This window comes from Vombatus ursinus, unplaced genomic scaffold, assembly GCF_900497805.2.
Source record: "Vombatus ursinus unplaced genomic scaffold, bare-nosed wombat genome assembly UNPS02013950.1, whole genome shotgun sequence".
Taxonomy (NCBI): Eukaryota; Metazoa; Chordata; class Mammalia; order Diprotodontia; family Vombatidae; genus Vombatus; species Vombatus ursinus.
Genome location: NW_020953728.1, coordinates 3,519,936 through 3,539,887, shown reverse-complemented (window position 1 = coordinate 3,539,887; position 19,952 = coordinate 3,519,936). Strand labels below are relative to the sequence as shown.

At 35.4% G+C, this 19,952-nt stretch overlaps 1 protein-coding gene across 3 annotated transcripts in view; it reads left to right on the top strand.

Moving 5' to 3' along the window:
• TASOR2 (transcription activation suppressor family member 2) overlaps nt 1–19,952 on the top strand; it is a 110,759-nt gene that overhangs the window by 45,310 nt on the left and 45,497 nt on the right. Inside the window, exons 2-10 of one of the 3 annotated variants that reach the window (XM_027858931.1) lie at nt 5,190–5,335; nt 5,796–5,891; nt 7,754–7,826; nt 9,673–9,764; nt 11,665–11,802; nt 11,953–12,077; nt 12,169–12,188; nt 12,289–12,388; nt 14,527–14,627. In XM_027858931.1, the coding sequence (XP_027714732.1) occupies nt 5,190–5,335; nt 5,796–5,891; nt 7,754–7,826; nt 9,673–9,764; nt 11,665–11,802; nt 11,953–12,077; nt 12,169–12,188; nt 12,289–12,388; nt 14,527–14,627 (891 nt within the window). Of the gene's footprint in view, nt 1–5,189; nt 5,336–5,795; nt 5,892–7,753; nt 7,827–9,672; nt 9,765–11,664; nt 11,803–11,952; nt 12,078–12,168; nt 12,189–12,288; nt 12,389–14,526; nt 14,628–19,610; nt 19,698–19,952 lie in introns of those variants that run through there. The other 2 variants (XM_027858929.1, XM_027858930.1) reach the window with 2 other exon arrangements.

Genomic DNA, 19,952 nt, shown 5'->3' with positions numbered 1-19,952 from the left:
GTTGGTTCTGTTCCTCCATTCTATGCCTAGCAAACTCCTGTATCTTGTTCTCCTTAACTCTGTGATTCAGAGTTGTCATCTGCTCAAATGAAAATTCTTTCTCCTCATAATTCTTTCTGTACTTTTATCCATCCACTTCAGTGATGTCCCTCCACAGTTTTCTTCTGATCTCCTATTTCTTTTTTTTTTATTTTTTTTTGTCTAGGCAGTGGGGTTAAGTGAGTTGCCCAGGGTCACACAGCTAGTGTTATGTGTCTGAGCCCGGATTTGAACTCAGGTCCTCCTGAATCGACGGCCAGCGCTCTATCCACTGTGCCACCTAGCTGCCCCCCGATCTCCTATTTTGTTGTGTGTCTTGAAAACTGTGTGTTCTGTTAAACTCTCTTTCATCCTAGACCTCTGTTTCATACTCTTTCCATCTTCTTATGTTAAAAAGTAATCGGATTGTTCACATAAGACACTGTTTTGCCCTGCTTTTTTATACTTTTCCCATGTTTCCCAACACATTGGGCCAGGAAGAGGAGTTACTGACGCTCCTTGTTGCCCACTGTGGATTCTGGACTTTCCCTTGGCTGTCATTACTCTGCAGCTTTTTCCTTCTTTGCAGTTGTCTTTATCTGTCTAATGTCCAGATTCATCTTGTTGTATTATACCTGCCTCCAGGATGCTATTATCCTTAAAGAGTTTAGAAATTAGTTCAGTTTTCCTTTCCTCCTCTGCCTTAATTCATACTTTTTTTATTTCAGTATACATGTAATGTCCCCTCAAACACCTTGGCCTCCTAAGTCATTAGTCTTAACTTTCATGACCTTAGATAAACCACAGGATTAGGGGCATACTTTCTCTTTCTGTCATCCATATGTTATCTTCATGATCTCAAACTGTTAAGTTCCCCTTTCTGATTATAATCTCCTAGCCTTCCATTTTACATCTATCCCAGTCTTTCTATACTTTTTCTTCATCTTTGTTATAAGCTCTGTTCTCTTTATCTCTCTGTGTTCTTTCAATCCATTACATTATTCTCTGGACTTACTTTCCTCTTTTCATGGTCCAAAATCTGTAGTTCATCTATTCATCTAGACGATGCCTTTGAACTATCACACTTTGTAATCCTCATCCCTGGACCTCCTCCAGTCACCACCTTTGCACTTAGTTCTGTGTTGCTCAATGCCAGTGGGAGAATTCAGGCACACATGTTAACCCGTTATAAATTAGTATTTTCTAATCTTAAGTGAGTCTTCATTGCTGATTGCAATTCTTTTTTTTTTCCTGATCGACTCTGTTAAGAGCAACATCTATTCTATGTAATCTAGACTAGACTAGTTTTTCCTTAAAGAGAGCAAAGCTATCCTTTTCTAAGACTTAATTGGGTCAGAAGACTAAGGCTTAACTGTTCAATTAGCTTCCTGCTCAAATAGTGAAGGATGAAGACTTAAAAAAAGTACTATCAGATTTGGCAAGTAAGAAAGAACATTCATAATTTTGGTGCAGGTAGTTTTTGTTGCAGTCAGGAGCCAGATTGCAGTGGGTAAAGTGAGTGAGAGGAGAGAAAGTGAAAGGTTTTGTTTTTTGTTTTTTTTTTTCCCAAGGAATTTGGTGAGAAAGGATGGAGAAATGTAGGAAAATTACTTGAGGAGATGGTAGGGTCTTGTGAAGATTTTTTAAGGAAGGGGGAGAATTGGGTATATATTTCAGCACCAGGGAAGATTAGAGAGAGGGGATGATTGTGGAGGCAATCTTCTGGAGAAGAAGGGAGGATTCTGGTATGAAGGGCATATGTAGAAGAGTTGAATTTGGCAAGGAGAAGGGCCTCATCAGAGAATAGGGAAAAGGAGAAGAGACTAGGGGATAAAGTCTAGGGGTTTTATAATGAAGAGAAAGACAGTAAAGTAAGAAATGAGATTTGCAACTGAAGAAGTGGGGGGCTGGGAGTATTCGAGCCTTGAGGAGGGAAGAGAAGGTTTGAAATACTTTCTGTGGGAGTGAAATAAAGAATCAGTTGGAAGGAATAAAAAGATTGCCTTGCTGTAGTGAATACCAAATGAAGTTAGCTAACATAAATTTGAAGTGAACCCATTCAGCATAGCTTTGTTACTTCCTCCAGCTCTGTGTAGCAAAATGTAAATAGGAGCAGAGAAGGCAGGTGATGGGATTTAATGGACTAATTTAGGTGCGATTTGGCTCGGGATGATGATAGGATAAGGGGATGATAGCAGAAAACTGTGTGGAGTTGAATTGGTTAACTGTAGTGTTGAGTTTGGGAAGGAAGAGTCTGAAACAGTAAAGTCAGAGCCTGGGAAGGTACAGAGGAGAGGAGTGAGAATGTTTCTTCTCCCCATGTTAGATGTTAGCACTACATCATTATACAGCTCCTTCCAAATAAACTTACTTTCTCTCATTGTCTGGACTTTTGTGTTTGTATTTCAAAGTTCAAAATACTAGCCGGTTCTGGTGTTTTCTTTAGAAATGGTTGAAAGTCCTCCTGTTTCATTTAAGGTCTGTTTTTTTCCCCTGTAAAAACTTAGTTTTGCAGGTTAAGTTATGCTTGGTTGTAAATCTATATCTTTTTACTTTTGGAATGCTGTATTACAAAGTCTCCTTTTATTTATAGTTGAAGCTGCCAGAGCCTGTGTGATCCTGACTGGTTTCTTGTTCATTGAACTTCTTTCTGTCTGCTTTCAGAATTTTTTCATTGATACAGAGCTCAATTTTATCTGTAACATTCCTGGGACTTTAATTTCTAAGGTTCCTTTCAGGAAATGATCAGTGGATTCTTTCTATCTTCATTTTGCCCTCTGTTTTTAATATATATGGACAATTTTCACTTACTGTTTCTTGAAATAAGGTGTCAGGCCTTTTTACAAAAAAATGACAGCAGCATGATTTCAGAGTTTAAACATTCTTAAATTCTCTCTCTTTGACTAGTTTTTCAGGTCACTTGGTTTTGATACTAGGTATCTGATGTTTTGTTTCATTTTTTTTCAATCTTTTGGGTTTTGTTTCAATATTTTTTGCTGTTTCATGGAATCACTGATGTATTTGGTCTCTTGGTTTTCAGAATCTGTTTCTTGGATGAACTTTACCACTTTCTCATCTGAGCTACTTATTTTTCTTCTAATCTTTTCCTCCAGAACTTTTATCTCATTTTTTTTTAAATCTCTTACTTTATTACTTCATATATTCCTTGTGGAAAATTCATTTTTTCCTTTTGAGTCTCTACTTGTAGTTAGTATAGAGTTGTTTGCTCTTTCTTATGAGGGACCTTTAGAGCTACAATTATTTTCATACTGGTTAATGTTTTTAAAAAATTACTCATCTCTGCAGCTTTAGTTGCTGAGTTGGAACTTTGTCCCAGGTCCCAGCTTTGCCCCCTCCTGTGCTTTTGGGTGGGGTGGTTTGTCCTGCTTGTCCTCCTTGGGTTCGAGTATAAATATCATAGTTAGGATCTCCTGAATCCTGAGGTTCAGAGTGCTGGATCTTCAGTGCTCTTTTTGGCATCTCAGGACAGTAAAAAGTACCTCAGATCCCTTGAGCCTGAAATATCTGAGTCTGAAGTCTGAATATCTACTCTGCCCTACACTGACCACTGCCATTAACTGGGGCCTTCAGGGTCCCTTTTCTAGGAGTACCCTTGGCTTTTGTTGCCTCTGGGCACAGAGCATTGCAGGCAAAAGTTTCTCTGGCCCGTTTACAGCCCCACTATCTTGTGCTAGAGCTGGCCTTGCTTGCGACACTTTCTTCTTGCCCTTGTCCTTTAGGCTGATCTCTTGTACAGTTCTGGGGTTGAAGAAGTTCCTTACTGTAGTTTCTCATTGGATTTCATTCTGGTGGAAATGGCAGCATTTTTTCTGATGTGAGATGACTGCATTTAGGCAGTCATCTTGCTCAGCCTACCTTTTTCAGACTTATTGCATATTACTCTTTTTCAATACTTATCCTATTTTGCAGCCAAACTGGCCTCCTCCCTGTTGAATTTCAGCTCTGACTCCTGCTCTGACTATTCTTTATAGTTGTAGTGCTCTCCTTCCTCATCTTGTTTCCTCTCCTTCCTGTTCAGTCCATTGCTAGGTCTCATTGATTTTACCTCTTTAACATTTCTCACATTCATGCCCTTCTCTCCACTCATAGTCACCACTCTAGTTCAGGTTCTCATTAACTCCTATCTATACTACTGTAACATCCTTCCTTTTTCCAGGCTCTTCTCTAGTCCATCCTTTGTAGTTGCCAAAATAATCTTCCTGATAAGGCATAAGCCCGGCAGTGTTTATTCCTTTGCTTGTAGGCCGTCAGTTCTCCCCATCACAAAATATAGACACCTTTACCTAGCATTTAAGTCCTTTCACAGTCCTACTTTTATAGCCTTTCTTCATACTGTACTTCTTCATGGATTCTGTATTCCAGGCCAGCTGGGCTTAAATCCTATCTTCTCAACCCTTGGCTTTATCTTTTACCTTCATGCATTCACCCAAGCCCTTCCATATCCTTGGAATGCATTCTCTCCTGACATCTACCTCTTAGAATCCTTGTCTTCCTTCAAGATTCAACTTAAGAACAGCATTTATTTTATGTAGGCTGGAGTGGTTTCTCTTTAAGGAGAAAAGAACACCCTCAGAACTTCATTGGTCAAGAGCACTAAAGTTGTAAAAAGCCTACCCTATATGGAGTAAGTGAGTTGGAGATTTAGTGGAATTTCCACTGCTCTATGGAGATGCCTTTCTAGTTTAATGTTGTCTTTGGTGGTGAATGCAGATGTAAAATGACGTTTTATTTTATCAACTAGGAATTTTATCCTTTTTAACTCCTAAGTTGTATTTGTTGCGTTTTGTGTTCCAAGACTGTTGCATGGTATTCCAATCCCAAACCTGAATCATTGGACTAGCCTGAGCTAGGGATGGTTGAGAATCCACTTCCTCTGTGAATTTTCTAGTTGTTAGTGCTCCCTCTTACCTCATTATACTCATATGGGTGCATGCCATTGCCTCATGGGAGTATGTAAGCTTCTTGAAAGCAAGGACTATTTTATTTGTCTTTGTACCTTCCTGCACTTTGCCTATATTAAGCTTGTTGAATTGAATCATCTAATTTAGTAGTTAAACTGGCTAAATATTAATATTTAGTGATATTTGGAGTCTCTTATATCAGTCTTTGTGTTATGTATAACAATTGACTTTTCCTTGTGTATTTTACAGTTTTTCAGAAATTATCAGTGACTTCAGATTCTGATTTCCAAAGAGCAATTTCAGTACTGCATAGTTCTTACTTGGACTCTTCATCTGAGAATGGTTTTCATTACAGTGAAGTGACTTTGGTGAAAAATGACTTTTTCTTAAAGGAGGTGAGGAAATTTTTTTTTAGTTTTAGAAGAAATATACTAGTCACTTTTTGTCATTTGAGCTTTAGCTTTTCAGTTTGAATAAATATAAACTAATCATCCTCAGGGATGTAGTTTATAAAAGTGTGTGTGTGTGTGTGTGTGTGTGTGTGTGTGTGAATAACATATATTTTACAAGACCCATGATTCCATTGGCATAGAAAAGCTTCCAGGAATTTCTTCCACCAATGCAGATCAGCAGTTTCTCTGCAGATTAAAGTATTAAAGGTCACATATCCAGTGTGTGTCAGCCTTAAACCCCAGTCTTCTTGACTTTGAGTCAAAAAAGGGGAAAAAAGAGCAAATTTTATTTGTCTTTCAAGTCCTGTCTCTTAGGAGAAGGGTGGCTGGCAAATACTCTATATTTATTTACCAGACAAAACAGCACATTGATAGCTTTTAATGCTCAATCTCTTTTATGTAGTATAAAACTTTTTATCAACAAAAGAAAGCAAGTGACTACACTACAGAGGAACTTCGTGAAACTTGTGGTTTTCTTCTGTTTGACAACGAAAATCAGGTAAGGTAATTTATTGAATTTTAAAAATTAAAATTCATGTACAAAATGTAGTTCTACACATCTTTTAGATTGGCCTTCAAAGCTTATAGGATTCTTGATTCTTCATTGTGTATAATGGCAGGGCAAATAAATTATTCAAAAATTATCTTCAAGAAAAACAATCTGAATGTAACCTCAATTTCTGCCCTCAAATACATTTATAAACTTACAGCTTTGGGAGGCAGTGGGGAATGTGGGGGCAGGGAAAGGGAAATGATGCTCAGTATTACTATTGCATTTCAGTGAGGAGAAATTGGTTCATTTTTCCATGTTATATTTAATTTTATAGTGTCTCTTGACACCTTTGAGAGATTTTTAAAGTAAGTGGCTTTTTTCAGGATGGAATGTGCTTTCTAGACTTTAAGATCTAACTTTGGAAACCTAAACTGCCATATTGTCTTTTAGAGTTAGTGTTTTAAATGTAGGAAAATGTACTGCCGTGTTCAGGTTATGTGCCTAGAGAAGTTTATAATTTTGTAAATATATAATTTTTAGCAGTATTCCCTTATTGGTAATTATTAAAGACAATAAAGACAATGCTTTGGTCAGTCAGTAAACGTTCATTAAGCACTTATTACATGCTAGCCATTGTGCTAAGTACTATAGTTAAAAAGAAAGGCAAAAAACAGGATCCTTGACTGAAGGAGCTCATATTCCAATTGAGGAAACTGCAGACTACTGTGTACATACAAGATATAAGCAGTATAAGTGGAAGTGAATCAAATTTATTGGCATTGTCAGGGGCTGAATAAAAGACTGAATGGATGAGGATTAAGAAAAATCTATTACATTTGGTAGTTAAGAAGTTATGGTAACTTTGGAGAAAGTTTCAGTTGCAGGGAGTTTAGAGAATGAGAGGAGAGGAAGGGGATACTCCTAATAGCTTTCTCAAATATTTTAGCTTGAAGGAGAGCATAGATATAGGCTGATAGTTATTAGAGATAATTGGATTGTGAGGGTTTGTCTTTTCTTTAGGAATGGAAAAGGCATGAATTGGGTGTGTTTGTTGACCAAGGGAAAGCAGCTGGTAGATGAGGGTATTTGAAAATTACAGAGAGTAAATAGTGGGGACAGTCTGCCAGAGAAGTCTCTGTCTGAGGTTCAAGAGGAAGGAGGGTAGGTTAACATTAAAGTCATAAGTTTGCAGAATTGGAAAAGAAATTAAAGAAAATTTAATACCGTCTTCCTCATTTTGCAAATGGGGAAATTGAACCCCAGGGAAGTTTGGTAACTTGTTTAGGGTCACTTAGGGAGTATCACCAGTAGACCTGGAAACTTTTTCCCATTTTCTTGTTCTCAGTTAATGAATAATTATTTACTAAAGTACTAATTTTAATAATATTTTGCATATTAGTATACATAATTGGTAGAATAAATGATTTTTTCTCACTTGGTGATCTGAACCCAACTATAATTTGTTTTGGGCCTTAACTATTGGAAATATAGACATTTCTATGGCACATGCTCAAACTCTAGCCCCCCCCCCCCCAAAAAAAAGCAGTGAGTTGTTGGTTTAAAATTTTATCTTTTCATGATGTTTCCCATAGTGTTTGAATTTTAGGAAAATTTCATCTTGCTCTTGGTAGTGACTCAATACAGAAGGCAAAATTTTTGTCACTTTTCTAAAAATTGATAGTGAAGAAAACCTGGGACTTAGGGAATTAGGATACTCGCCTTCTCTTCCCACCCTACTAATTCTCTGCGTGGATGAACACAGTTTTGCTTATCTGTAAAATCATGGAAGTGGATTAGATTATTTTAAAGACCTTTTATAGCCTTAAAAGCATGAGCTATTGATTATAACTCTTTTGTTCTATTTAAAGGCTAAACTAGTGTGTCAACTTGGACTGTGGGTAGGCAGCAGTAGTGTCACTACCTTGGGTGATCCAACAAAAGGTAAGATTTTAAAGTATATTTAACTGATCTGCTGTGCTTTGCTAAGATAGTAAGGTTATAAAATTCATAATTGTAAAGGGAATCTATGTACAGAGTCTTATCTCTGTAACAGATTTAATAAGTATCGTGACTTTAAATATAGGAATGAATTTCTTCACTTTTAAAATTAAGTTTGGGCCATGCTTCTCTGCTTTGGAGAGCAAAACTTTATAGGACCTAAGGAGAGCATTGACCAGAAAACTGAGTCCACCAGTAAATTAGAAAATAGCAGACAATATGGTGACTGCCAGGGAAAATAAAGGTAACAAATTGAAAGGCTTATGGAGTTTTTAAGAGATCTCTAGGTTCTGATTAGATCCTTTGAGTCGAAGCTAGGGCTAATTTGGATTGGTTTTTATAGGAAAAAATGTAATACTTAAATTTAAATATGAGGGAAAATGGTTATTTTTCCTTTGTAATGTTATTGTTTATACCTGTGTTGTACCTAGTACTGCCTATATTCTGATGTCTTGGTTCTTTATGTTGGGGTAGGGATAAGAAAATAGAATCAAAGGGTTTAGGTTTGCATAAAGATACATGTAGTATTGCCAGTTGGTTTTTAGCTGCCTCAATTTTGGAGCATAAAAGTATTAATTTAGTATATGGTAGTATATTTCTTGTGAAATAACCTGGGAATCAGATTACCAGATGTTTTCTGGTTTAGTGATTTTTCAAAAAGAATTAAAACATTTGAGTATTCTTAGATAGATGTGTGAAGTTATTTAACTTTCTCATCCCTCTTCCTTGGTAAGCCTAGCCACAAAATTGGGTGATAAAACAACCACATAGAATCTCACCTTTGTTCTAATGTCTCCTTCCTGTTGAAAATAGGAGGTGCCATGCTTAAGCTGTTAACCAGCCATGTTTAATTCTGTAGTAGTGTGCTTTGCAAATTGAGTTACTAATTGTATCCTGTATCAGAATTAGTGTGTGAAGACAAGTATAAAGATTGTTTTAAGTGTTATTTTTTCTCTCTCCTTTTAGAAAATTATACATAACCATATTCATGTCATGTTTTACGTAATATCTTTACAAATTTGTGTGAGTGAAATTGGCCATCCTTTATGTTTTAAATAAATTGGTCTGCAAAGACTATTAGTCTAATCAGATTTATGTTTACTCCAGAAAATTTTCTAATGTTAAATATTATATTGTTTTATATAGCTTTTTCAGAAAAGGGTATCTACAGATTGATTGAAATATAGTTAATAGCATTTTGAACTTTCCTAGCACATTATTTATAAATATCTGAAATAACTATTGTTAATAGTCATAATGAAGAAACTGTTATGGCAAATATTGCTATCCATTTACAGATGGAGATACTGAAGCACAGATGATTTATTAAATGTATTTTATATACTAAATATGAATGAGATGTACTTAGTATGATTTAACAGGTTTTTTGTCAATTACTGGATTGTAGTTCTTTCTTAATTTTTAAGCATGGTGGTCATTCTCGAAACCAAGCCTAAATATATTCAATCTGCGTTTTTAAATATAGACTGTTAAAGTGTTCCTGTTTTAATCAATAGCATTTCTACTCTTGTTGCTTTTGAAAAGAGAGTGTCACTGTCTAAAACTGTCATGATTTTCTCATACAAGTAAAAGATGTATATAAGGTAATCTGTTTCTTTTCTGTTTCTAGAAGTTAGTTTTAAACTCTGTTCTCAATTTCTATCTTCAGTTCTAGTAGGGCCAACTTAAGTTTTGAATGTTCTATATTACATTTCTTATGCTTATAGATAATCTCTTTAAAATCAGTTAATAGATTCTTATATTCATGTATATTTTTGTACACTTATAGGTGTATATATTTCTAAATATTCAGACTGCCTTTATCCAAGACCCTGGTATCATGGAAAATCTGGCTACATTGTCATTTTTAATCTAATTAAGGTAAAGCATATATGTATTTATATAATTTTATTGCAAAAATTTATTAACATTTATTTCCCTATGTTTTGTGTAGAAGCATAGACCATAGTTGCATATCATCACTAGAAAGATGCGCCATCTAAGTTGAAAAAAAATGTGGTTGCTATTTTATAAACATTAAAATAATAAAATAGATATTTTGTTTATAATCTGTTATTGATTACAGTTAACTCAGTGATTGCATAGGATCATAGAGCTTTATCATGGATTTAGGTTTATCATAGATCATGGATATAGAGCTTTAAGTAGGACCTTGGTGGTCACCTGGTCTAGCTCTTTCATTTTACCAACAAGGAACTTGCAAACTAGAGAGGTTAGTTGATTTGCTCAAGGTCATATAGGTAGCAGAGCCAATATTCAAACCCACGTCCCCTGGCCTTGTCCCATGGGCACCATGCTGTTTCCCCCAGTAAGACAGATGAGATCTCAAAAATGCATTTTTAGAGAGAATGGAATTCGCTATCATAAATTACTCACTTCAGCTTTAGGATTGTTAAAAAGTATGAATCAAATTGTCCTCTTACTAAGAAGGCAAGAATTTGTATATCTCTAGAGAGACAGAATGCATAATTAATCTCCTTAGAATGTCATTACCTTGTGGGAATTTCTTTTTGTAATGGCTGTGAAAATACTGATTAATTTAGGAAATGAGATTCATAGCTCATTCATCGCTTTTATTCATTCAACAAATAGTTGCTGAGCACCTAAGATATACAAGGCAGACTTGGGGGTGGCATTATAATAGTGGATACAAAAATGATTTACACACAGCCCTTGCCTTTGTTGTTCTTGTCAACTTAAATAATATTTTCTAAATTTGTGTTTTAAATGAAATTTTACTGAAATGGTCGATCTTTGTCTCTTGCTACACACAAATCATTGTTTGTTCAGGTTAGATGTAGCCACTCGAAAAATTAATTCTGTTGGCTTTTATCTAGTTGGTTCTTATATCCATTACACTATTGCTTTTAATTCAGCAACATGAACCATAGGATAATCTGCAATCTCTTTTTTCTCTTGAAAAGTAGTACCTTACGTATCCTAGTTTTCTCAAACGTGGAACATGAGAGAATCAGAATTTTAAAAAAATCCATAATACTGATTCTCTTTTGGAAATGGGCCCTTTTTTGGTAGTAGCCTATTAATGTTCAATAAGAGCAGGTAATTTAAGTGCTCTTCCTCACGTTTTTTGCTGATTTCATAGCAGTTTGCCCTAGTCTTGTTACTCTTGTGCCTTGACTTATTGGTAATGATGACTTAGACTAAAGTTTCCATTTTATGTTTTGTTTTGGTTTTTTGTTTTTGCTAGGCAGTGGGGTTAAGTGACTTGCTCAGGGTCACACAGCTAGTTAAGTGTTATGTGTCTGAGGGCAGATTTGAACTCAGGTCCTCCTGACTCCAGGGCCAGTGCTCTATCCATTGCACCACCTAGCTGCCCCAAAACTTTCCATTTTAATATTTAAAGTTTCTTTAGAAACTTTACTTATTTCAGGCCACTTGGGGTCTTTTGTCATAGGCATGGTTTGTATCTAGTCTTTTTTTTTTTTGGCATGTAGGATCTTAGGGCCTTTATTTTTCCTCTCATGGCTCCTTACACATTTTTTAAAACATAGTTTAAAGTTCACCTCCTATATTTTACTGCTTTGCTTTCTATGCTAACTGATTTTTTGATAATGAGTTATAACTACATTGTTGAATTATAGTTAAAATCTTAGCTTGAAATACATATGCATTAATCTTGCCAGTTTTACTGTTTTAATCCAGATGTAGGATTGAATTCTTAATAAAACTTTTAAACTGTGTTGTTAGTTTCAGTTTATTGTTTGAAGGCCTCTGATTAGTATTATTATGTTTATTGTAGGGAAAAGTCAAGGCTGTACCTGAGAATTATACAACTAACTATACCGGTCCATCTTTTGGCTATGATTGCCATGTGGCTGCAAATATCAACAAACTTTCTCTCAAGACAAGCCGCTTTCGAGCCTTTAAGCTGAGTCAGGTATAATCACTTAAAATGGACAATGAATAAATGTGACTATAATAAATATTTTTGTATATAATGTGGTAGATTTATGAGTAGCTTAAAGTTCAAGTAAAATGTGCACATAATCAGCATTATTACCTTATAATATTTTTTTTTCCTTTTTAGTATTACCTCTATGAATTTTTAGGCAACAGTGTTGTTCAACGACCCAGGCAAATTCTTCCTCACGTAATTGTAGCTTTTCAGTACAGTGAACCTAACAGGATGTCAACTTTTACTCATAAAAATATGTAAGTAATTTTTGAATAGTTATTTTTCCTGGTTTGAATCCTATGTTTTTATAAAAAATTTTTTTGCTTTTTTTTTCCCCTTTTCCTATAGGATTGACTTTGATGATGAAGGTAAGGGAATATTTAATTAACCCTTCATTTAGATTCTTAAAAATTAATTCTGAGTGTATTTATCAATTTTTCTTTTCCCACTTTTTCCTCCCTCTCACAGTTCTCATCTCCCCCTGGAGAGGGCAGTTAATTATTCAGGGACAACTGATATGTGATTTAACACTCTGGTCTCCTTACGGTGCAGTGATTCCAGCCCAGTTGTAAGTTTTTTACTTTCATTTTCTCCTGATACTGGTATAATACTTAGAAGAATATACATTTTGAAACTTGGATTATATTCATATTAGATATGTGCCTGACTTTTAGAGAATTAGTACAATGGTATGTCTGAATCAGGACATTTGAAATTCCCATCCAGGTTTTGGTATTGGCTCTTCCACTAACTAGCTCTGTGATATTAAGCAAATCATTTTGAACCTCTCCATATAAATTCCTTGATCTATTAGATAATGCTTGCCCTGCCAATCTTATGTAATTGTTATAGGTTAAAACCAAATAACAAAAGTAAAGTGACTTTGAAATGCTAAAATTATAGTAGAAATGTAAATTGTCATTGTTAAAGTTTTTTTAGCCTTACAAATAAAGATAAAATCTTATCCAGATCCTTGTATTTGACTTCTTGCTTCCTTACCTTCCACAAAGTAAGTTACGGTCTTCATAATACATAGAAGAATGAGGATCATCATCAGGCGTAACATGATAGGGGGAAAGATGTCTGATGGAAAACAATACATGTATGAAATGTGTAAAAGAAGCTTCTTTCTATCATAAGCATTATTTTAAACCCTGGAATAACAATACCGTAACAGGTTATTGCAATCCTCTAAATGTGTTGTTTGATTCACAATATGTGATGTCTCTAGTAGCAATATATGGTAACTTTGCGATCATATCTGTATCATATGGAGGGAAGTAATCTTCCAGTAGATTTGTGTGGTTTCCCATTGATCTCTTAGTTTATATTCCAACTGTTTGAAAGTGTAGGTTTAAATGTCAAGGTAATGGAAGGAACTGAGAGAAATGATTATTAATAACCAATTAATACGGTGGGGGAAGGGGAGAGGATCCAGATTTTTTCCCTTTCTATTTCCTCATTCAAAGTCCAGCCTTACCATCCTGCCCAAAAAATTCACCCCACTGAGACCATCTTATCTAGGTGGAATTCTTACCCCACCATTGTTCGTTGTTCATTGATTGGGTGGAGATGGATTCCTTTTGTATAGGTTGCCCAGGCAGGAGAGGTTTGGCTTGAGATAAGTCTTTTTGTCCCAGAGTGACTTGTCTCTCATGTCCCCCAGCCCCTCATTAGAATAAACCCACCTCTTATAATATTCATTCTGTCATTGTTCACCAGTCAGAGTTGATTTCCACCTGTTCTGGACAACTCCTTCTCAAGGGTATTTAAGCATTCTGGGGCCTCCAGGGTTCCTCTGGTTTATGAGAGAAGGCCACTGACCTCAATCTATTAATTATTTGCTAGCCATAAGTAATAACTAATTATTACTCAGAAACTATGTCTCTCCAACTTTTCATTCATCGCAGAACAATTCTATTTTTTTCCCCTTCTGTTAGTGAAAGGCAGCCTGGGGTAGTGATAGAATATTGGACATGGAAAGAGGAAAATCTGTGTTCAAATCTTGCCTTAGACTCCTACTAGCTATGTGACCCTGAACAAGTTACAATGTTGCTGAGCCTCAGTTTTTTCATTTGCGAAGTAGAGATATTAATAGCACCTACCTCAAAGAGTTGTGCACTTTGCAAAAATGAAAGGACTGTATAAAAGTGAGCTAGTAGTAGAAGTAGCAGTAGGTGGTGGTTGTAGTATTAGAAATCAGTAAAAAGTTTCAAAATTGGGTTATTTTAATCTAGATAAGCACTTTATAAAAACAACTACTCTAATTTGTTCACATAGTGATGATATTGACCTTTGTTCTGGAAAGATGACAGGGAAATTAAGTATTAAAAAAAACTTTGTATCTTATTTTGTGGCTCATTTCTAGTGGTTATCAGTCACAACCAAAGTTTTTGGAAAAGAGCTTAAAAATCAGCCACAACTTTTCAAGATGTAGTTGGGAAGGATTTGGGCAATACTTAGATGTTCATCATATTTTTAGATAATGTCTTAGAACCTGCCTTAAATATCCAGAATATTCTTAAAAGAATTTGTACGTCAAATTCTTTAGTAGACATTTCTTAATCCTCAAGTTACTGAATCTGTAGATTATTGAATTATAAGGGTTGTAGTTATGGTAGAATTTTGTTTTTATGTGAGTTCAGATTTGAGATTTGAAAAGTATATTTGTAATTAATTTGTATTACACTGGTTTTCTTTTGATAGACCCCGGCAACTAGATGCTAAATATGTTATGGAAGTATCTACCTTGAAGAAGAAGCTACCAGAATCTGCTTTTAGAAAAAGCAGTTATTTAGAAAAAAAAGGTATCATTCAAATAATATCGATATTTTCTCCCTCCCATTCAGTCCCCCAAACTCTCATTGCATATTTACATAGAAACTTGTCTCAGGACCTTGTATTGTTAAGTCTTCACTGCAGGCCCAGTAAAATATGACTACGTTCAAGGTAGGAAATTTGATTACTCTCACTCTTACCTGTTGGAGAGACTTGGGTTATAACACAGAACTTCTGAAGATAAATGGGAATAAATTAGAAGCCTTAAGGGTAATATTGCTTCAGAAACACTCCTGATTCTCTATGAGGAAAACAGTCTTTTCTCAAAACCAAACAAAAAGTATGTAAAAACAAAACAGGAAATTCTATGGTCATTTGTGTTGTCACAGAGAGCAGTGATTTTTAAGAATTCTTTTCATTCCAGATCTGTCTTATTTAGTCATGATGCCAGAGTAAATTAATACCATAGTTCTATTTTATTTTTTAAAAAGAGCTTTGTTGATTCCTTTATTTTTTATACTTCAAACATTTCCCTGATTAAACTTATCTAACCTTCCTTTGTCACAAAGAAAAAACAACAGAACTGTTAAACACAGGAACTGCATCTGATAGTACCTATCTATGGTCTCTACTTTTTTACCAAGAGGAGGGGGAGTGTTCATCATCTGTCTTCCAGAAACCAATTCTGATTCATATTTGTAATTTCGGCAAGAAAAGATTCTGCAAAAAACCATTAAAGAAAAATATTTTTTCATATTTTTAATTAATTTATTTTTAGTTTTCAACATTCACTTCCATAAAATTTTGAGTTCTAAATTCCCCCTCCTCCCTCCCTGAGATGGCACACAATCTGATATAGGCTTTACATATACATTCCTATTAAACATATTTTCATAGTCATGTTGTAAAGAAGAGTTAGAACCAGTAGGAGGAACCACAGGAAAGAAGAAAAACAAAATAGAAGAGGAAAAAAAAAGAGCAAATAGTGTGCTTCGATCTGCACTCTAACTCCATAGTTCTTTCTCTGGTTGTGGATAGCATTTTCCATTGTGAGACTTTTGGAGATGTTTTAGATCCTTGCATTGCTAAGAAGAGCTAAGTCTGTCAAAGTTAGTCATCTCACAACGTGACTGTTACTGTGTACAACGTTCTGGTTCTGCTTGCTTCACTCAGCATCAGTCCATACAAGTCTTTCCAGGTTTTTCTGAAGTCTGCTTGCTTGTCATTTCTTGAAGCACAATAGTACTTGTTTAGACATTCCCCAGTTGATGGGCGTCCCCTCAATTTCCAGTTCTTTGCCACCACAAAAAGAATTGCTGTAAATTAAAAATAAATTTTTTATTTTAAAAAATATTGGAGATTTAGAACGTATTCAGGCTAAACAAAATAATTTTTATTATAAAGACATGGCATTATATTTGAAATATTAACATTTTTTTGTGCTCTTAATATCCTACTCTAATTCTCATCATGGAGTGAAGTGGCTTCTCTTTTAAGGCTTTTTCTGAGGAGTGGAAACTTTGACAAGTTCTACTGTTCTTGACAGGTTTTAAGTACATTCCCAGCAAGACTTATCTAAGGACCATACTTTGGTTTAGAAATTTGTCACCAGTAGACTAGCCTTAGTTGACAAATTCTTTGGCCATGACAAAAATCCACAAAGCAAAAAAATGAAGTGACCTCCAGTCTTTTGTAGCCGTTCACATTTCTGTAATGAAAGTGAAAAAAATGAAAAAGGAGGCAGAGGTTAATCACACAGTTTTTATGTCATCTTTAAATGTTCATTTTAAGTTTTGTTACAATAAAAGTAAGATTCTTATCCAGCAACTTAGAAGTTGGCATACTATTGGAGAAACTGAATCATAGCAATGTTGACATTTGAATTATAAATAAAATCAGAAGATAGAAGGATGCTAATGCTAAATGGTTGAATGACTTATTAGATTCTTTTTAAAGTGACAAATAAGGAATTGGCAGTTGCTTTCATCCTAAATCCAAAGACAATAGGACACATCATTGCATGGGACAATTTATGAGATCTTACCTCACAATGTCCATGTTGAACATAAGCTAAAAAACACTCTCAGGAAAATAATTGAAGCTTATGCCCCAACATCAGCTCCAGAGGATCAACAAGTAGAGAAATTTGTGAAGAAATTTTCAAAGCCCTCAAAATTAAACATTTAAAATACTGGTAGATTCAAATAATAACAGTATCTCATGTTTGTAAACACTTTATATACGTTAACTCATTTAATCTATGCAAAAGTAGACAGGGAAGATTGATGACAAATATGTTGGGAAATTTGACTTGGTCAAGAAGCAAAAGATGCAAGGTTTGTAGATTACACAGAAGACTTGTGCCTATATGTCATGAATGCTTCCTTCAAAAAAGAAAAAGGGGCAGGAAATAACTGGTTACTGATGTGGGAATCATTTCCCAATCTGTGATCTTTATAGTGACCATCAACTTTTCATAGCAAAGATCACAATACATATGAAAGTAGAAGGAATCAAAATGGGAAGATAAGTTCAAATAGCTCTTGTCCTATTTAAATAAGTTCTTGACATGAAAAAAGAAATGGGAAATGAATAAAGAAACAGTCATCAATGTGAACTATCACTAAGGAAATCTTATTGATGAGAGAACAAAAGGAACATAGCAAATACTTGATCTTGCCAAATAGAAAGACATGACAGCCAAGGGTAATAGTGGTTTAGAACAGGGGTGGGGAACCTGTGACCTGGAGGCCACATGTGGCCCTCTAGGTCCTTAAGTACAGCCCTTAGATCGAATCCAAACTGAATAGAACAAATCCCTTTAATAAAAGGATTTGTTTTGTAAAACTTGGACTCAGTCAAAGGGCTGCACCAAAGGACCTAGGAGGCCACAGGTTCCCTACCCCTGGTAGAATCTAAACTTGTTTGCAAATTACCAACAAGGATAGTTGTAAATTATGAACAATATTGCCTATTGAAATATGAAGACGTAGTTAAGGGAAAAATAAGTTTACAGAAAGCTTTTCATGAGATGATCACGAGAGCAATTAAGGGTAAAATGGGAAAACAACAGATGCAAAATGAAAGAAAATCTGTCAACTTCTATACCAACGTTTTCTCCACCAATGGCAGTAAAACTACCACAAATGAACTCTTAACATCATAGTTTTCCAGTATGCTATATGATGAAGTAGAACTATCACTAAAGAAAGCAATGATGGGAAAAGCCACTGTACCAGAGAAAGTCTCTGTTGGAGTCTACATGATTTTGAGAGCCTCATAGAATCTCGAGATATCCAATAAGTTACCGAATCTTACTGATTCTACTTCCACACCGTCTCCTGTTTCCATCTCATTCTCTCTACTTGTACTACAACCTCCCTTGTTCAGGCCCTCATCACTTCATTGCAGCATTATACCTCCTTACTGATCTCCTGTCCCATCTGTAATGCAATTCTTCACATAGCTGCCAAATTGATTTTCCTAAAGCACAAGTTTGATGGTCACTCATGACATTTTCAAAGGCTGTCTATTACTTCTAAGATAAAATACCGACTCCTCTATCATTTAAAGCCCTCTCTATAGACTAGCTCCAACCTATATTTCTAGTTTAATTGTGTATTACTTTCTTTTGCACATTTTGCTTTTCAGCCAAGCGGACATATTTGTTGTCTGTATACAGCACTTAGCACAATGCCTGGCATGTGGTAGGTGCTATTTAAATGCTTGTTCCCTTCCTCTACACAACATATTTTTAAGTTCTGCACTTTCTGCACACTTTTTGTACTGTTGCTTTTACCTGAAATACTCCCCCTCATCTTAGAATCTCTAGCTTCCTTCACAGCTCAGCTCAAATGCCACCTAATACAAGAGACCTTTCCTAATTTCTCCAGTTGTTGGTACTCCCTCTCCCTGTAATTACTTTATATTTATTTTGTATTTAATTATTTGTGAACATGTTGTTTCCCTTAAGTATGGTGTAGACTCCTCGAAGGCAAGGACTGTGTCATTTTTTTTCTTTGTTATTACCTAGCACTGTGCCTTGAATTGCCCATCAGACAACAGGAGATATGTCAAATGATTTGGAACAATCACTGATACTATGAAAAATAGTGATTGAGACATTGATCATTATTTGTATTTTCTACTCTTTACAAAACTTCTAGGATAATCCATATACATATAAGGACATCCTTAATGAAACTGAGAATGGATGAGGCAGTTTGCATGAATGATATTCTACAGCACATCACATCTTGCAGTCACAGGACTGATTAAAAGGGTGCAAATAACATAAGATCTCACAGTGCTTATTTTTTGTTTATTTCAAAAAAGCACTTAATCTGCTAGAGTAAAAGGTAGCATTAAATACTTCCTTTCCTACGACTTGTCTTCTATACGTATGTTAAACAAAGATTCCTTGAAAGATACATGAAGAACTATGTTCATTTACTCTGAATATCAAAGGAATCGTAGCTGCTATCATGGAGGAAGTCCAGTGCATGGTACAAATCAGTGATTCTCTCTAGATGACGAGTTCTCCATATGCTCTGGGTTACAGATGATTTGTGCTAACTACACCAAGCCCTGGAATATTGCATAGCCTCCTAAATGAAATCAGCAGTCACATAAGAGTTTGACCTAACAGTCCACAGAAGAAAAACCAAGTGGATTTAAAATGCCCATTGTACAGATGGATATGTAGTTGGATGGACAGTCTACAAACCTGGAAAAATCTTGGAAAAATGTTGCAGATGAACAGTGAACTAAGACCAGAATTGAATAGCAAGAAGAGAGTAGGATGGAATTGCATTTGGAAAACTTTCACACATCAGTGACGCAAAGCTTCTCCTTGAAATAAAACCTCATTTTTTAAACATTAATATTGTTCTAGTGATCAGTCAATCAGTAGGCATTTAAGTGCTTACTGTATGCCAGGCATGGGACCAAGCACTGGAGACACAAAAGGAAAAATGCGAGTCCCAGCCTTCAAGGAACTTGTATTCTAATGGACAAGTTTTCATGGCTATGAATCATGGAATATCACTATTTCCAAAGAATCAAAATTGTGGGCCACTCAAAGAGCAGTGGAATGCATGGTGAGCACAACTGGACCATAGCATATTGCCAATGGTAAATTTTATGTAAGAAGCAGTATAGAAGAGATTAGATATTTGGTGAGAGCAGGGAACCCACATTCTGCACAGGTACCTCTGAAATGCTGTGACACCTCACAGGAGTCCCCTAGCAAAGTGAGGTGTGGATGAGTTACAGTTTGCACCATTGGAGGAATTACCCATATTCATGATATCTAAGATCCATTCAAGCAAATACTTGAGCCTCCACTGAAATTC